Source organism: Rana temporaria, chromosome 1 (assembly GCF_905171775.1).
Source record: "Rana temporaria chromosome 1, aRanTem1.1, whole genome shotgun sequence".
Taxonomy (NCBI): domain Eukaryota; kingdom Metazoa; phylum Chordata; class Amphibia; order Anura; family Ranidae; genus Rana; species Rana temporaria.
In genome coordinates this window covers 391,900,111-391,919,249 of record NC_053489.1, presented here as the reverse complement: position 1 = coordinate 391,919,249, position 19,139 = coordinate 391,900,111, and the positions used below count along the sequence as shown (strand labels likewise).

The following is a 19,139-nucleotide window of genomic DNA, read 5'->3' as shown; positions in this document are numbered from 1 at the left end:
ACTGTTTCCACTCTACTTTATCAGAACCCCTGTTGCTCTTCCGCCACCTCTATCCTTCAACTACCCCACCCATATCTCTGTATATGGTCAACCACCATTCTACATCTTTCTTTTTTTATGGTCAATGATCAGCTCTTGCTCTGCTTCCTATGCTCCCCTCGACTGGACAGATCAGCTTACAATCTGTATCTCCCTTATTAAATTTAGTGAGATGTTACGCACAATATTTCTGTTCAGCTAAAATATTGTCTGAGCAGTAATGCATACCAGTGCATTGACTCGCCAGAGGCCACAAACCTTTTTAGCCTTCACAAACGCATTCATGAGCAGGCACACATTTGCTAATATTTAAGCGTACAGTACATTTAACATATAGATAATACAATTCATATTCAATTATTTTTTTTATAAGATCTGTTTTATTTAAACGTAACACACTTGTGCCTTATTTTAATTTCTGTCCACTGGGTAATTTATTTTAGGGAAGAATGAGCGACCGTCTTATTCAGCATTTGTACGAGATCCTGGAATGCCTCCAATTAATCAGGTACCGTATAAATGTTATTGTATGCACGTGTGGGTATGTCTGTATATACATGTGATAGGAAAAAAGAAATGGGACTTGAAAGCTGCCAAAAACTGAATTTTGGATGTATAGAAATATCAAATCGTAGTAATACAAAAATGTATAAAACCAACAGGATGTCGTCATACAATAAGCAGTACTTACCTGAAGTCTCCTGAGGAAGCCATTGTTTTTGACGAAAAATGTAGAGCAAGAAGTTACTGCTGATTACTCAATATATGGTTATTGTATGATGACATCCTGTTGGTTTTATACATTTTTTGTATTAATAATTTGATATTTTTATATATCTATTTGCAAATTTTTTGTGGCACCTTTTTTTAAAGTCCCATTTCTCTTTTCCGATCATATGTATATATAGGGATGTGTTGCCTTTGACTATTCAACCTCCAGCAAATCATAATATGTCTGTCTGTGTATGTATACCGTGTTTCCCCGAAAATGAGACCTAGCAGTATTTTCCAGGAGGGCTGCAATATAAGCCCTAGTTTAAAATGCTTGTAAAATCCTATAATACTCTATTATAGTAGTATATAATGTACAATGTGTGTGTTCCCGTAATTTAATTGCGCCGAAGAGAGCTCCGGCGGGTCACAGAAGCGCAGAGCAGTGCTATACCGAAAGTATTTGGCACAATTGTATTAAAGAAACACACATTGTACATTATATACTACTGTAATAGAGTGGATTATAGATTTTACAAGCATTTTAACTCGGTTCACACTGTAAATTCCCATCAAGCAGGGAGAGAAGACAGCACGTTACATGGTAAGACTTGCCCCAAAAATAAGCCCTACCATGTCTTTTGCCAAAATTAATATAAGACCTGGGCTTATGATCGGGCAAACACGTGTGTGTGTGTGTGTGTGTGTGTGTGTGTGTGTGTGTATGTATATATAAAATATATTTCTATAAGTCTCTCCTCGATTTGAGATATTCATGATTATTTTCCAGCCTGGATTTATGCCAGGGGATATGGGGATAAACAATTCCAGTGCCCTCTCGCCCACCACTGGAAAAGGAAGCTCACAATTTTACCCTTACACAAACAATACACGGCGGCGTCCCGGAGATGCTAATCTAGGTAAGAGAATGTGTGAAGTTGTGTTTTTATTTTTTTGTTTGTTTTTTTCTTCAAAATATTGGAATTAATGGGCAGCGCTTTGGAAGCGCCACAACACTGACACTTTTAACCCCTTCGGCTGCTGGCAGGGGTTGCTTTACCGCTGTTTAAGCTGGGCTTTTGGGTCGCTAACAGACCCGCCGCCCCAGTGTGAAAGCAGCCGAAGTAATCTTAACGGCAATGCAATAATTTCAGTTAATATAAACTGCTAAATATCTTTTCTCATCAGCAGTATATAGCAGTCTTGTGACTTCTATCAGTGTCAAGCCGAGCACTGGTTAAAGCTTGTAGAAGGGGGTTTTCATTCTCCTCTGACTGTCTTTTGAGGCTGCATGGACCCCCATACCCTCTTCTGGACAGTGCTGGTTGGCCCTGTGCTGATCATATGCACCCCCCCCCCCCCCCATCAAACATTGAGGTGGAAACAAAGGGACGATGGATGGAGCCATGTACCATCAAATCTTTGGTGAGAGCCTCCTTCCTTCAACCAGAGCATTAAAAATGGGTCATGGATGGTTATTCTAGCATGACAATGACCCAAAACACACAGCCAAGACAACTAAGGAGTGGCTCAAGAAGGTCCTGGAGTGGCCTAGCCAGTCTCCAGACCTTCATCCCATAGAAAATATGTGGAGAGAGCTGAAGGTTTGAGTTATCAAATGTCAGCCTTGAAAACCTCAATGAATTGGAGAGAATCTGCAAAGAGGAGTGGGACAAAATCCCTCCCGAGATGTGTGCAAACCTGGTGGCAAACTACAAAAAATTTCTGCGCTCTGATTGCCAACAAAGGTGTGTCCTCACTGTAAGAGAGTTTAATTTCACTTAAGTTAGGACTCCTTAGTTTTGCTAATTTGGAGCTGAATTTTTTTTTTTTTTTTCTACATAAGCCCAGTTGTGACTAGTTGGTTTAATGCAGGGGTTACTAACCATGTGTTTTTGTTATCGTTTTCATCATGCAGATCCCCAGCCTAAAAAAGTGCGCAAAATACCCCCAGGACTCCCTTCATCTGTAAGTAGTGTGTGCATATGAAAATATAAATAATGAAATATTGTTTTTAAAGGGTGGTTTGTATCCTTTTTGTCTTTTTTACTGCATTTTCTTTGTAAAGAACACAAATTTGCTATATTGATTAATCCAAGAAGAAATCCATCGAGAATAGAATTCTATTGGTGCTTTCTGCTGCATTGTTCCTCTGCCACTGCCACCAACAGTTTGCACACTATTCAATGCCTCCATAGCAAATTAGATCAAGTGCAACAACATCATTACCAAGCCAGAGCACACAACATCATAAAATCAAATTGTATCACAATGGAAAAAAAATATCAAGCTGTGACAGCACATAATACCACATAAAGTCTGTCGCAGTCTGCATCTTATCGAATTACAGAAGCAAACTGTTGAATGCAGCAGCATATTTCAGGGAACAATTGGATTAAACTAGGGAATGGCTTAGAATGTCACCCATTTTTACTCCCACACTTTTTTAATGCCCCTCAGCAGAAATACTCATCCCTTTTCACATCAATCTGACACTCGGCAGGATAATTTTCACCCCACTTGGGGTATAGCAGCTAATTGGCTCATCGGATTTGTCCAGCTTTGATCCTTAAGGCTTTTTTGAAAATGTTGTTTATAAATTTGAATCTACTATTGACTTTAGTTGAAATAAACATGTTTGAACATTTCAGCTTTGAGCAAGTTCAAAGGGCCGTTTCACACAGGCTCCGCTTAGCTCAGTGGCAATCACCCCGTCGATCCCCGCTGAGCAGGCAGATGACAGGTCTGTCTTTGCACACTGTGCAGGGACCGACCTGTCAAATCGCCGCTCTCCCCTATGGGGGATCGGATGACGATGGACCGTAGAGTCAACGCTGAAATCCGTGGCTCCATAGAGCTGCACGGACCACCCGTTCAGGTCTGCCTAAAAAACGGACGGGTCCGCCCGTGTGAAAGGACCCTTAAATTTACTTTCTTTCATGAACATGCATTGGAAGTTTGTGTTTCCTCAGGTTTTTTGTTTTGTGTTGTGCAATATGAAACAGCTTCTGCTATCCTTTGCCTTTAATGGTGGGCTTTGCTGGTCTGGTCGTTTTTTTTTTTTTTTTTTATCTTTGAGCCCAAAAAAATATATTCATGACTCGTTCTAAAGGTAATTTTTGTTTTTCCTTTTTTTCAAAACATGAGCAGCCCCATTCCTCTTCTGTTTGGGTCCCCTGCAGGCTCACTCCTGAGTCAAGCTCCTGTGATTGGACATTGTCCATTTACGTATGGAGTGCGGCTTGGCCCTGCCCCCACTCTTCTCATTGGCTCACTGCCTGTGGATTGACAGCAGCCGGAGCCAATGACTCCTGCTTCTTTGTGAGCCAATGAGGACACGGGCCACATGATAGCCACTGCTCTCATGCACATTGCTGGATCGAGATGGGGCTCAAGTATGTATAAGGGGGGCTTTTTATTCAATTTTATTCAAGTTGGAACAGGTACTCTCCTTTCCCTTCCTAGTAGATTTCTTCTCACTTTCTGTTGTCTCCCTCGAAGTATCAGTTGGATGTATGTAACTTGGGGACTGCCTGTATAGCTTTCCATCTCCATGGTTTTTAAAACTCTACCAGAGTTTATCAGCCAATTTTTAGATCTGAGACTTGGAATGGAGTCTACAACCAGAAGTCTTCACATTAATTTTGAATAAGCAAGGGCATTCTATTCCCTGAATCCATTTTACCGATAAATATTCGTATCAAAGCTTGCAGTGTGGTAAAACTGCACCTTGTTTGGGTGACATTGAAAAGGCATGGCACCTGAACAGTTGTGCTGCGTTTTGCCAGCATTGCAGTGTGATTTGTATTTGCGGGCGATTCCGCCCATGATCCCAGACTGCTAGATATGGACGGGGCCTAAAAGTCTATAGAGCAGTTGACTTTTCTCCGTTAAATGTGTTATCCAAGTATGTCTTTGCAATATCCTTTACATTATTTGTGAGTTCATTAGTAAAAGAAAACCCTGTTGGAAGCTCAGGATGCGGGAATGGCTAATCTATTGAAAATACTAGTAGCCTGGCTGCCTCCTGTTTCAGTATAGTCTAAATCAGACCCAGAGTTCCAGACCTGAATACTACTTTAGGGCTGGTGATTTAGAAAACATTGAATCCAGAGGATAACCATTTCATTTTACATGCATTTTTCTCTTGTTTCTAAAGTCTGCCTACATTGCACTCGAGTGAAGTCTCTTCTGTAATGGTCAAATTCAACTGCCATGGAATAGAAAACATTTACGTTCACCGGCTACTTTATTAGGTACACCTGTTCAATTGCCTGGTAACACAAATTGCTAATCAGCCAACCACATGGCAGCAACCCAATGCATCTAGACATGGTGAAGACTACTTGCTGAAGTTCAAACCAAGCATCAGAATGGGCAAGAAAGGGGATTTAAGTGACTTTGAATGTCGCATGGTTGTTGGTGCCAGACAGGCTGATCGGAGTATTTCAAAAACTGCTGATCTACTGGGATTTTCGCACACAACCATCTCTAGGGTTTACAGAGAATGGTCCAAAAAAGAGAAAATATCCAGCGAGTGGCAGTTGTGGAGTCAGAGGAGAATGGCAGACTGGTTTGAGATGATAGAAGGCAATAGTAACTCAAATAACTGCTCCTTACAACCAAGGTATGCAGAATATGAATCTCCTGAATGCACAACACTTCGAACCTTGAAGCGGAAGGCCACACCGGGTGCTATTCCTGTCAGCTTAGAGGCTACAGTTCACACAGGCTCACCAAAATTGGACAATAGAAGATTAGAAGATTGAATAAACATTGCCTGGTCTGATGAGTCTCGATTTCAGCTGCGACACTAGATGGTAGCGCCAGAATTTGGTGTAAACATGAAAGCATGGATCCATCCTGCCTTGTATCAACGGTTCAGGTTTGTGGTGTAATGGTTTGGGGATATTTTCTTGGCACACTTTGGACCCTTTAGTATCACTTGACACCATATAAATGCTAACCGAGTATTGTTTCTGCCCATGTCCATCCCTTTATCACTACAGTGTACCCATCTTCTGATGGCTACTTCCAGCAGGATAATGCACCATGTCACAAGGCTCAGATCATCTCACCACTGGTTTCTTGAACATGACAATGAGTTCACTGTACTCCAATGGCCTCCACTGTCACCAGATCTCAATCCAGTAGAGCACCTTTGGGATGTGTTGGCATGGGAAATTTGCATCATGCATGTGCAGCCGACAAATCTGCAGCAACTGCGTGATGCCATCATGTCACTATGGCCCAAAATCTGAGGAATGTTTCCAACACCTTGTTGAATGAAGAATTAAGGCAGTTCTGAAGGCAAAAGGGGGTCCAACTCTAGCAAAGTATACCTAAATAAAGTGGCCTGTGAGTGTACATCTACCATATAAAATCAGGAGTTCCCCTGTAGTGCTTTTTTCTTTTCAGAGAAGCTTTTTTGCATATTTATTTTATTTTTTCTCTAGGGAGTATTGATAGAGCCAACTTACTACTTTGTACTTCATCTATGACCATCCATTTGATTTAGTTTCAGCACAGAAGGTTTTCGAGAAGGTTCAAATAAACTCCTATGTGGCTCTTAAACACAGTTGACCTTATTTGTTTGTTCATTTTTGCTCTAATTGTTAGATGCATTACAAGTTGTTGCTTAAATATATTGTTGTGGCTGTGTTTGCGTTTTGATCCTGGATAATGGAGAAACCAGTGTTTGCATTGTATTCTGGCAGTAACTTTTTAAAGCTAAGCTCCAGGAATAAGCTGTTTTTGACATTTGCTGGGTCCAGCTTGCTTACCTCCAGTTGTATGCCGTTAGAGGGTTGCTGGGGATGCTGAAAAGCTTGTATTATGCTGCATAACACTGTTGGCTTTCTTTTTTTCTGTCTTAACAAAAAAGTGTGTGGCCAGATTTGGGGCCCTTTCACACAGTTTCTCTGAAATAAATGCGGAAATAACGCATGCGTTTTTGTGCCTTCTCTGTATTCCTCACGCCCAGCCTGCACCTGTGAAACTTGGACATGTGACCCCAAAAAGCACCAAAAACACCATGGGTGTGTTAATGCGTTTTTCCATTTATTTCAATGGGTAAGTGCGTTTTGGTGCGCTCTTTAAACATGCACCAAATTGCAGCATGCAGGACTTTGGAAAAAAAGACTGTATCCGCAGTGCATTGGTGTGTAGAGTTCCAGAAGATTTTAAAGGGATAAATTATTCATGCGTTTTCTTCCACTTTTTAAATGCCAAAAACGCATCAAAACAGATCAGTGTAAAAGGTCTGTTCATACAGTAATGATGGGGGTTTGCTCACTCTTCAACTCCAAAAGTAACTAGTATTCTTTTCACTGGATATAAGGATTTCTTTGAAGGGACTTTGAAAGCGAGCCTTTTATTTTATTTTGTGATGATATTAACAGACAATATCTGCATCGATGAGTTGAAGAGCGATACCCCCCCCCCCATCACTATATGAGAAGAGAAACTATTAGCAGATGAACAGGAAAATCAAAGCCAGCAGTGGTATGCAGTTTAATGCATTTAAGATTTTAGCATCCCCAGCAACCCTCTGGATGTAGCATACCAACAATTGGAGGTAACAAAGCTAAACTCCCAGAAAATAAATATTTTTTTACACTTGTGTCCAGGTTAAGGATAGCATTGCACAAGATGCAATTTAATTTAAAAACTGAACTTTATCAATAATGTGTTTTCAAAGACCTCATTAATTCTGTTGTGTGCAAACTTTTGAAAATGTATTAGTCAATTGGGGGGTTGGTATCTGATTATGATGTTTTAACGAGACCTGTAATCCACTGCACAGCAGTACTAGGAGTCAATCAGATGGAGGACAGAGCAGGGATAACTTCATCAGTCAGCTCAGTGATGGGGGCGAGTGTACACCTAAACAACTGCAGTTGGGAAAAGTAAGCTTGGCAATCTAGTTGGGTTTTTGTCCCATCTCGGCTGAAATATTGCCAAAGTAAGTGTCCATCCAGTCCTGTGTATTAAGCCGATTGCATGGAGTTGAGCTTAAATCTTCTATATCTATATTTTAAAAACTTGTGTTTGCTATAAAAACATTTAAATAAAAAACAATCTTTTATCTAGAAATACAGTTTATATCGAACTGTTGTGTAAGTTTAAGGATCTTGTCCTAAAATGTAGGTGCTATGTATGTTGAAGAGCACAGTAAAACAAACTAATGTGTCAGGCTTGCTGCTACTCACCACTCCCCTGGTGCTTTAACACCCCCTCACCCCACTTTCCAGCCAGACAGTGAAGAGGAAATTACTTCATTCTCCTGGAGGGGGGAGCAAGCCCCCAGCCTTTTCTAACACTTACAGGGGGCTGAGAAAGGGCGGAGGAGATTTTGTCTGATTTACTGCTTCCTGAGTAGCGATTAACTCCTTCAGCTCCCGCCTGTAATCTAGGGATGTTTTGGTTTTTATAGTGAAAAACGCGGAGGCACATGTGCCTAAAATATATATATTAGGAGTATACAATTCTGTTTTTTGGAGTGGTTTTTGCAGATTTGCAGTCCAGAATTAACCCGGTGTTTGAAGATATTGGTGTCCTGTGAACCATTGTTACCTATGCGATTTATATATATTTAAGATTCTAAAAAAAATTTGGGCCTACGGTAAATTGAGAAGAGTAAGCTGCAACTGTTTTATTATTCATGTGGCAAGCTGGTTGAATTTTGATGGTCTCATAGAGGTGGAAAAAACGTCCAAGTAACCCTCTGGTTTTACCTTTTTTTACAGAAGGGTTAATTTGGCTCCAGTGAAATCTGAGCCTCTAGTCTGGGAAAAGCTCTGGAGATCTCTTGGGAGGGGGAGTGGAATTCCTCAGTGCTTTATACATGCATCACTGTATGGGATAGAGGACGTTCCTATTTCTTTAAGTCATCATTCACTGCTGTCTTTGTGTTTTATGTACATATTAGTGATCCTATTTTGTTTTATATTTAAATATGTAAGGAAGCAGCAGCTCTTGCTTAGATAGTGTAAAGCTTTCAGCTTTGTCTTCTCGCTCGGTTTTTATGTTTGTGTTTTTTTTTTTTTTTTTTTTTTTTTTTCACCTCTGGCTGTGCATATGCCATCTGCTGGTTTACATAGAATATTTCAGTGCAGGCACCTCCTAGCATGTTTGTGACATCATCCAATGTAATATTTAAAGCTAAATTCTGGCATAGAAAAGGCATGTGTATTCTTCCTTGAATCCTCACTAAAACAGGAGCCACCTACCCCTCTATATACACACAGACCAGTAAAACTGTCCTGTCAGTGGCAGCCGAATGCCCACACGTATCGCGGAACAACCCACACAGGCACAGCTATAACACAACAAGCATGACAACCAGATTTAAAGAACTACATACATGCATAATGAGTATTGAGGAAAAATCTAACTGGAAAAATGGACTTTATAGGCACCACTGATAAAATGTAATACATTTTATTAAACGCACCACATAAATATAAAATCTGAATTTAAGACTAATTGAGAAAACACACACACACACACACACACAAACACACACAGTAGTATACTGGTGACAACCCCAACTATTGCCACGACGGCTAGTACAAAGTATGAATTACGGTAAGTTCGACATGTTTTGCAGGGAACCACTTCTTCAGGAGCTTGTATACAATTTCTCCGACATGGCTATGTAGGATCAAATGGATAGTCCGTAAAGGTGTGAACAGAACCTCCTCACAGATAAGTCCACCATATATAGTGGATCACTCTTCAGTGTTATATAGGAGTGTCCACAGACTAAACGTCCGTTAATGGCATACGCTTTTGCGGTTGTGTATAAACACTCTAAGGTGTATGGCAACTCCCCTCAAGCCAGACTGCAGGAGCACACTTGGAGAGAGGTAATGTCTTTTTTAAATTTGTTTTTATATTTATGTGGTGTGTTTAATTAAGTAATACATTTTTATTAAACACACCACATAAATTGCCACACACCTTAGAGTGTTTTATACACAAACACAAAAGTGTATGCTCTTAATGGACATTTAGTCTTTTTTAGTCTTTTAGACATCTTTGCGGCCCTGAAGTGCTTCTCAAATACTAGCTTGAGGTTCCGTTCACACCTTTACAGACTATCCATTTAACAATATTTTGAATACTGTGGGGGAGCTAAGCCGACTTGGTTTGATCCTTCATAACCATGTCAGAGAAATTGTATATAATCTCCTGAAGAAGTGGTTCCCTATGAAACATGTCGAACCTCCTGTAATTCATACTTTGTACTAGCCGACGTGACAATAGTTGGGGTTGTCACCAGTACACTACTGTGTGTGTTTTCTCAATTAGTCTTTAAAATCTGATTTTATATTTATATGGTGTGTTTAATAAAATGTATTACTTTTTTTTATCAGTGGTGCCTATAAAGTAAATTTTTCCAGTTATATTTTTCCTCAATTTCTACGTACGTTCGTGTAACCAAAAATATACTTGTCCAAACAAAAAACGCAAATGTCTGTTGCTAACTCCTGTATTTGACAGTCATCTTGGAATCTGGTTCTAAACGGCTTCTATGGAAATGGTTTAAAGCTTAACAAATCATTAAGCCCGGGTGGGTGGTAGCTCATGGATCGTTTATCCATTTGGCCTCTTTATAGGAGTCTTTCATTAAACTCTTCATCTCTCGGGTTCTTGTACACGCTATCCAAAGCGACAAACCTAATTTCTGATCTTGTAGTATAGTTGTGACTAAATCCTACATTCCTGCCAAGCTGTTTGTAAAAAAAAAAAAAAAGTTTTTATATATTGAAATGTGTGTTCCCTTTTTGGGAAGTCTTTTATTTCTGGCAGCTTGTGCACAAAGTGATAATGTCATGGCTACTCTTGCAAGGTAATATCTGGGTTTTCAAAAACATTTGGTGCTCATAAGGTGGCTTTAGATCCATTATTGTAAAAGCTTTTATGCCCAGACTTTGAGTGCAGTAGGATGGTGCCCAAGCAAAACATTCTGACTGGACCTTGCTTACATTGCTATCTGACTTATGTCAGAATTTCAGTTATCTATTATGCTGCCATTTCTGTTTCTTGTTCGTGATTTGGAGTATCATGCAGCAAAACAGAAGCCGTATTGCAGTGGTCTTGTGTAAAGAATGTGCAGACTGGGAGAGCAAAATCTTCACCGTTTGATACAAAGGGTGCACACCAATCCATGATAAAATGCTAACATGATGTGTCGGAATAATGTGTTTGCTTATTTTTTACTTGGGCTGTCCCTGTTGTCTTTTGATTTTAGATGCCTCTTCTCTGTATCCACCTGCCCTGAGTGTTGGCACAGTGCCATGATGGAGCAGATGGCACAGTGGTAGTTTGCTTCCCTTCCCCCATAAATAAATTGAGAGATTCGGCAGAATCGGCCTGATCATCCCAGTATGAAAGAGTTTGATTACACTGCTGATGATCTTTGCGCTTTACTACTTTTGAGCTTTCTAAATGCTTTGTCTCCGTTCCCAGTCTCTGAAAACAGCTTGACGGCACACTGCAAGATTTGATATTGAACCTCCCACTTTAAGATGGCCATACACAGTAATTTTTTTATATATTGGCAATAAAAGGTCCTGATTGTATAGCCTGACAATCTACCACAATGGAGGTTATTTAAAAGGATTGTTTGGGTTAGTGTTTTTCAACCAGGGTGCCGTTTTGTTCAGGGATGCCCTGGCAAAAATGCTTAAAAATTGCCCCAAAATTGAATACAAGCCAGCATTTGGATGAAGCCTGCCTTTTAGTTGCACAAAGCCACAGGTCTTTATTGTGCACCATTATGGCCTTCCAACCACCAGCGTCCTAACAACCAATGATGTCATCAGTTGATGAGAAAGATGTCGGTCGCCTGCACAGCATTCTTGTCTGCCCGTCCCCTGCCCCTCTCCATCAGCACGGGGGGGGGGGGGGGTCACATTAGCTGAGTGAGGGAGACGAGAAACCTTGAAAAACTAGGCAGTACCAGTGTGCAAAAGTTATTTTGCTTTGGGTGAATAAATCGCCTCCTAACATTAGGTGTCCTACATATGTTGTGTTATGGAAAACTATTTGACATTTTAGAATGGGGTGCCTTGAGATTGTGCATAATTGTAAAGGGTGACTTGACCAAAAAAAGGTTAAACACTGGTTTAGGTAGACCTTCATACTAGATTTTATTTTGTTGATCTGCAGAGGAATGTGAAAGTATGGTATGACAGGTGTAGTCCCACCCACATCGCTGCAATGTGTGCCACGCTGAAGATATGTTAATGTCCCATTTGCAGAACTAGTTCTGTGATACGGTTATGTCCGACAGTGGCCACTATCCAAAACGGCAAATGTAATCCAATCACCCATGATCCCAGGAAATGGGAAGTGGTGTTCTTCAAAGGAGAGTAGGAAGGGGAGTGATCAGTGAGAGCGTGATGGGACATGCTCACTGAACGTATACAACTTTATTTTACAAAGCAATATAGCTGTATGAGGCACTTAACCAAATCTTTGAACAGAAGTGTCAAAAGAATACCGATATATAACTTTTCTTCTTTAATATTTTAACTTTGTAACTCGTGTCATTCTACAGGTTTACCCTTCCAACTCAGGTGAAGAATATAGTGGAGACCGTGGAAGTTATACCTCTAAACCACCTAATTCTCTTTACCCTGGCGGAGGATTCTACGTGGCTGGTGAGTATATGCCACCTAAAGTGCAACTAAACTACTATAGCTGCCATTTTCTGGTATTGTTTGGATCATTTTTGTAGTGTGTGTGTGTGTGTGTGTGTGTGTGTGTGTGTGTGTGTGTGTTTGTTTGAATACAAGGCTATGCAAGCGTTGTCAATGAGATATATAATTAGAGCAGTGTTTCTCAATTCCAGTCCTCAGGCCCCCCCAACAGGTCAGGTTTTCAGGATTTCCCTCAGATGAAAAGGCTGTGGTGATTACTAAGGCAGTGAAACTGATCAAATCACCTGTGCAAAATAATGGAAATCCTGAAAACCTGACCTGTTGGGGGGGCCTGAGGACTGGAATTGAGAAACACTGAATTAGAGGAACAAAAGTAGAAAAAAAATACACGCAAACCTCCAAATCGCATAGAGACATCTATAAAGTCTGGAAAGTCAGAGTTCAGCATATTGGAGAACAGTTTAATATATTAACTGGCATCTTGACAAACTTGAGTTCGTCAAAAGGGAAAATAAAAAAATTAAATTAATAAAAAAATAAACCGGAAACCAGAAGTATAAGGATAGGGGAGGGGACACTGTGTATCGGTAGATTATGGGATCGAAGAGCTATGCATTATAACAGTAATTGAACATAAACTATCTATCATTCAGGGAGGGACATTTCTGGACAGTAGTTGGAGTCATCCCAGACTTCCCAATTTTGATTGAACCATAATGGGGAATCTTCAATAGACTGTCAGATGTTCCATCCTACAAGTTTCAGCTATATAAGATGGCTTTCATCCTCTCCCCCTACCAGTTCTCAGCTGCTAACAACCTGGAATTGCTTTTGTAGCTGCTAAGAGTATAAAATCCATCAGTTTGTGTGCTGATTTAGAAATACCCGGGAGAGGAAGTCCCAACAGGCAGTGTAGAGGGTTTAAGGGTATATCCATGTGTAGAAGGTCTTGTAAAAGGGTTTGAACATAAGTCCAGATGGGTTTGATGAGGGGACATTCCCCAAAAATATAGTAATGGGAGCCTATCTCCTTGACGCATCTCCAGCACTTTTGGGATGCCTGTGGATTCCTGGCATGTGAAATATCAGGAGTCCTGTACCAGAACATTATGATTTTGTAGGCCATCTCCTTCTGCTCCATGCAGTGAGAGACCTTCGAGGAAGATTCCCAAATTTTACCCCAGTCTGACAAGGAGATGGTTTGTTGGAGGATACAAGCTCATGTAAGAGTGACTCGATTCTGTCAAAGTGGGAGCCTCTTGGAGGATTTTGTGTATAGTCAATATTAAGTGGGGTTCGTAATGGTGAGTGCATAGGAGTTTAAAGCTTTATCTAGAGAGAGGCCAGGGAATCTAACAGAGAATAAATGTTTGACTTGTAGATAGGAGTAGAAGAGGGATTTCGGGATCTGAAGTTTAGACTGTAAATCTGAGAGACCAAAATACACGGATAACTGTGTACCAAATGGCGCAATTGAAAAACTCCAGTCTGAGTCCGGTGGAGCATATGGGTGTAGGAAAGGCTGTCCGGATTAAATGGTACATTCAATAGTGGGGGAGGGAGAGGCCAGGAGTGCCAATGAGGGACGCATAAAGAGGATCTGGGCTGCTCCTTGCAAATCCACTGCACAGAGCAGGGAAGTATGGCATGTTATTTTTAAATGATAAAATACTAAAGTCTTGTATCACTTCTAGAAAAGGGGGGGAAAAGTAAAATCTCATTCATCAAGATATTTTTTTTTTTTCTTTTTCTAATTGAAGTTCTTTTTTATATATGAATTATAATTCTATATGTATGTCATGATGGGTCTATTTGCTCATTACATGTGTAATTTTATGCTTTTTTTCCTATTGGTGGTGCACAGTAATGGTTTTTTTTTCTGTTTCTCTTAATGCAAAATAATGCTTGCTGTGTGTGCCTAAGATTTTATTTCAACAGTTTGTCAGGGCAGTTTTTCTTTTTTTTTTCTTTTTTTTTTTCCAACCTTAAAGTGGATGTAAACCCACTCTCATCCTTTTTAAACTACTGCCATAGTGGTGATCTATAAGGATATACATGCCTCCTGCATGTATCCTTACCCATCAAATGTCTCTCCCCTCTTTCTGTCATAAGAACTGAAAAGCTGCAGATTCTGTGTGGGTGGGTTTGTTTTCTGGAGCTCTGTGGGTGGAGTAGTGATGTCAGACTCCCCGCCCTCCTCTACACTCCCCTTGTCAACATGCATTTTTTTCCTGTGTATTCCTTACACTAAATTCTGCTATGATCACTAACATCCAGTCAAAATCCAGAAAAGTAACCACATGACTTCAGAAAAGAAGTGGGGGTGGGAATTAAATAATGCCTGTCTCCAGGCTAGTGCATGATATATGTAAATAACCTGTCACTCACAGCAAGGGGGCGGAACAGACTACATTTTTTTTTCTCTAAGACCGTTTTATTTCACTGAACAATAAGAGGATTGCTCAGAGCTGGATTAACTCTGTGTTGCCAGACTGGGCACAGATGATAGGAAATCTTATACTCTACATTGTGACATAAAAACCAAAAAAAAAAACAAATTCGGGTTTACATCCACGTTAATGCATTCTTTGCATTAAGATAAAAACTGTGTGCAGCCGCCCCCCTAATACTTACCTGAGCCCCATCTCGATCCAGCAATTTGCACGAGAGTCTCAACTGTCTGGGCACTCTCCTTCCTCATTGGCTGAGACCGCAGCAGGAGCCCTTGGCAACCGCTGCTGTCAATCCAAGTCAGTGAGCCAATGAGGGGGAGAGGGGGTGGAACAGCTGTGTGTCTGAATGGACGCACAGTGCAGCGGCTCAGAATGCCCCCATAGCCAGCTGCCTGCTGTGGTGACACTACGCAGGACCTGGGGAGAGGATCTGGGCTTCTCTGTGCAAAGCCATTGCACAAAGCAGTATGTACAACAACTTTTTTTATTTTAAAAATGCAAAAACAAGACTTTAATATCACTTTAACTAAAATGTATAGTCTTTTTTTCTTGTTTCTAGAAAACATGTTTACACTGAACTAGCCATTTTGGTCCAAAGGGAATCTGAGGTGGCTTATAGCCATAAGTCGGCAGTTTGATCATCTTGTAAATTGTTGTAGTTGCAAATGTTTCCTTTCCCAAATAAGTGTGCCACTGTTACCCAGTAGCACAGGTGACTATGTGCCATTTTGCTACATGGTGATTTACCCAAGTAGTATAATTGATCAAATGGCTTACTAAAATGTTGTGTTAGAATGGTTGGAGAGGTTGGAGAGGTTTTAGATCAGATGCCCCTACCGTTATACAAAGTCCTCATTCACATGCCCCTACCCAAAACCTCATGTAAGTGACTATAAATGTGATGGTTGCTGATACCATGTATTGAAATAAGCCACTCCTACAATGTCTTATTTGTAATGCAAAGGCCCACCAGAAACGGTTACTACTTTGCTCATTTTAATAGTCACCCCTAACTATACAGGTACTTGCAGTTTTGTTTGAAAAATATTAACGTGTGTGTGTTTTAATATAGGATTTTTGTCAGGTGTAACACGTAAATGTTTACATCAATAAAATGTATATAACATTTTTTCTTTATCCTTATTCTTAGATGGACTTAATTCCTCTGATATCTGGACCTCCTCTGGAGGTATTGGACAAGGCAGTTATGGCTCCATTCTCAGCAGCGCTCAGGCTTCTCTTTCCCAGCCCTCAGGTTTCAGTGGTCTGCATGCACATGAACGAATAGTAAGCACTGACCAAACGGCACTTGTTTGTAAAGCCAGACGTATTTATGAGTAATTATGTTGGTATTTGCTCCCAAATATGGGCTACATATGTGATATTTAATTGGGATATAACATAATGTGTGAACAGTCCCAATATTTAAAGGGGTTCCAATGATGGAAGAACATGTTTATATGATACAGTATTTTGCTAAAACGTAATAATTGATGATTTTAGATGTATAACATTAAATGTTTGTGTTTTTTATATGCGTTGGCATTATCATTCTTCTCTTCTAGGGGTTTCCAGTGCATTCCAGTGAGGTGAACCCTGCCGTATCAAGTTTCCCTTCTGGTGCACAGTATGGCGTTTCTACGCATACACCCCCCATTAGTACTGGGGAGACAATGATAGGTATGCAGTAGCATGTTGGTAATCCCATTATGTATAAACCAGCACAATTTTTAAAGCTCTAGTAGCTGCTTTTGCACTGTGTGTGTGTGTGTGTGTGTGTGTGTGTGTGTGTGTGTGTTTTTTTTATTTATTTGTACTACCTTGGAGAACTGTAAGTAAAGCTTTGAAATGCACATTGCTCTCTTATGGGAGTGGGTTGCAAAATGATGGCAAGTAAATACTGTCTTGCCATCATTTTGAAACCCACTCCCAGAAGAGGGCAAGGGTTTTGCATCAAAAAGAAAGTAACTGGAAGAAATTAACTTTTTGTTCCATTTATAATGAAGTCTGGTTGGTACCCCACGTGATTGTACTAAGCTGATTGGGGGCATAAAGACATTTCTTTTCTTTTTTTTTCCCTGTAGGAAGCAGAGGGAATACCACTGGCAGCTCAGGAGACGCACTTGGAAAAGCTTTAGCTTCTGTAAGACCCTTTACCTTTTTATTGTATGTACAGCTAAATTTGTATCCAGTTAATGTAAAAGATGTTTATAGAGATGAGACTGCAATTATTAATGTTGGGGAAAACCAATATAAAGTAAAAAAAGCAATTGGCTAGCTCAATCTTAAATGACCACAAAGGATCATAATCCACAATGTTATTTCAGAAGAGCAGCGCTTTCTGTGGTAAAATGTTTACAGGGTCCCTATACCTCTAATAGCAAATGTATAGGAATACATGCAAAAGCTTTTCTGCCATGTTTCTCGTGGACATAACACTTAAACCTTTTTAATTGTTTTCTTTGTAGATTTATTCTCCAGATCATTCCAGCACAAACTTTTCGTCTAGCCCTTCAACACCTGTGGGGTCACCTCAGGGAATAACAGGTCTGAGATTTTGATGTTTTTTCCATGTGTTTGTATTTAGTATCAGAACTATTTTTTCATTACACACCTATTTGAAATCACTATAATTCTTTATGGTTTCACAGTTAAGGGTACATTCGCACCAGCTGCTGTGTCTTGGGATGCTGATAAGAACCCTCCAGGTAGAAGTCAAGGCATTTTGTCTTGTGGTGGGATTGCGCTTGAATAGCCACCAAACTCACCTGGTGTGAATCTGCCCTAAGCATTTTAGTATTTGAAACGGGCCCTAATGCTTTTGTTACTGGGGTACCAGATGTTTAAACAAACACATCTCCAAATACGGAAAGGTTTTTTCACAGTAAAAGCTGTGAACATGTGGAACAGACTCCCTCCAGACGTGGTTCTGGCCAGCTCAGTAGATTGCTTTAAGAAAGGCCTGGATTATTTCCTAAATGTACAGAATACTAAGATTTGTAGGTAAAGTTGATCCAGGGTAAATCCGATTTGCCTCTCGGGGGATCAAGAAGGAATTTTTTCCCCTGCTGTAGCAAATTGGATCATGTTCTGCTGGGTTTTTTTTGCCTTCCTCTGGATCAACTGTGGGTATGGAGTTGGGTGTATGGGATTGTACTGCGTTTTTTATTTTGTTTATTTTTTTGTGGTTGAACTGGATGGACTTGTGTCTTTTTTCAACCTGACTAATTATGTAACTATATGTAACTATGTAAGCTGTGGGAAAATGTAAAATTCAGTCATCAGTTTGCATTCCCCGTATTAATGTCTGGATTTATTTTTTGCTTAGGAACGGGGCAGTGGCCCAGAGCAAATGTGCCAGGCGCCCTGTCTCCCAGTTACGAGGGTACATTACACACATTGGTATGTATCATAAAAAATAATTCGGTGTTTAAAGTGCAACTCCACTTTTGTTGAGAGAAAAAAAAAATCATTCCCCTCTGGGTGAGCAATGTACATGGTAGTGATTTTTAACAAACTTTTATTGCAGATTCCTGAAGTAATAGCGGTTTGTTCTTGTGAAAAGTGAATCTAATGGGCATGATTTTATAATTGTCAATCAGGTGCTGCACTTGCAGGGCTCAGAAGAAAATTGCAGGGTCTGCATTCTTTAGACGTGATTTCCCTTTAAGGGTATCATCAAAAATTACATATTTGTCGCAGGGGATGCCCAAAATCTGACTTGTATTGAAGGGCAGACTTTTGGGAAAATCGGTGAGCTGAAAATTACCTTTCTGGGGGGGGGGGCGTTCTGTACACCATCTGTGTACAGAACGTCTCCAGGTAGCTGCATTGCATTTTATAGAAAATTACAGTGGCTGTAGCTTGGAAACTAAAGGTAATTTTTTTAATAACATTCAATTACAATATGACTTGTGTAGCTATTGTATATGCTATATTTTGTTTTGCATTTTTTTTTTCCTTATGAAAGTGGAGTTGCCCCTTACCCTAAGGTTTAAAAATGTTAGACGATATTGACAAATGAAATAACTGTATTTTTTCTTTGGCTTTTAAAGCAGAACAAGATGGAGGATCGCCTAGATGAAGCCATCCATGTTTTGAGGAGTCACGCTGTGGGACAGACGGGTTCTCTTTCTGGGGGCCATGACGATATCCACGCGCTTTTAGGAGGAGCAGCAGCGGTGCTTGGCGCAAACTTTTCCAGTGCAGTACTCTCAATGGCAAATCGGCACGCCATGGTTAGGATTTATTGGCATTATATATA

The 19,139-nt window shown here is 40.2% G+C and overlaps 1 protein-coding gene across 6 annotated transcripts in view; it reads left to right on the top strand.

Annotated features, from left to right (window-relative positions):
• The window catches only part of TCF3 (transcription factor 3), a 137,623-nt gene that overhangs the window by 67,785 nt on the left and 50,699 nt on the right, over positions 1 to 19,139 (top strand). For all 6 annotated transcript variants that reach the window (XM_040322629.1, XM_040322631.1, XM_040322630.1 and 3 more), the window contains 10 exons: positions 483 to 547; positions 1,541 to 1,670; positions 2,669 to 2,718; positions 12,320 to 12,422; positions 16,026 to 16,162; positions 16,441 to 16,555; positions 16,960 to 17,018; positions 17,344 to 17,422; positions 18,204 to 18,277; positions 18,931 to 19,113. In XM_040322629.1, the coding sequence (XP_040178563.1) occupies positions 483 to 547; positions 1,541 to 1,670; positions 2,669 to 2,718; positions 12,320 to 12,422; positions 16,026 to 16,162; positions 16,441 to 16,555; positions 16,960 to 17,018; positions 17,344 to 17,422; positions 18,204 to 18,277; positions 18,931 to 19,113 (995 nt within the window). The remainder of the gene's footprint in view (positions 1 to 482; positions 548 to 1,540; positions 1,671 to 2,668; positions 2,719 to 12,319; positions 12,423 to 16,025; positions 16,163 to 16,440; positions 16,556 to 16,959; positions 17,019 to 17,343; positions 17,423 to 18,203; positions 18,278 to 18,930; positions 19,114 to 19,139) is intronic.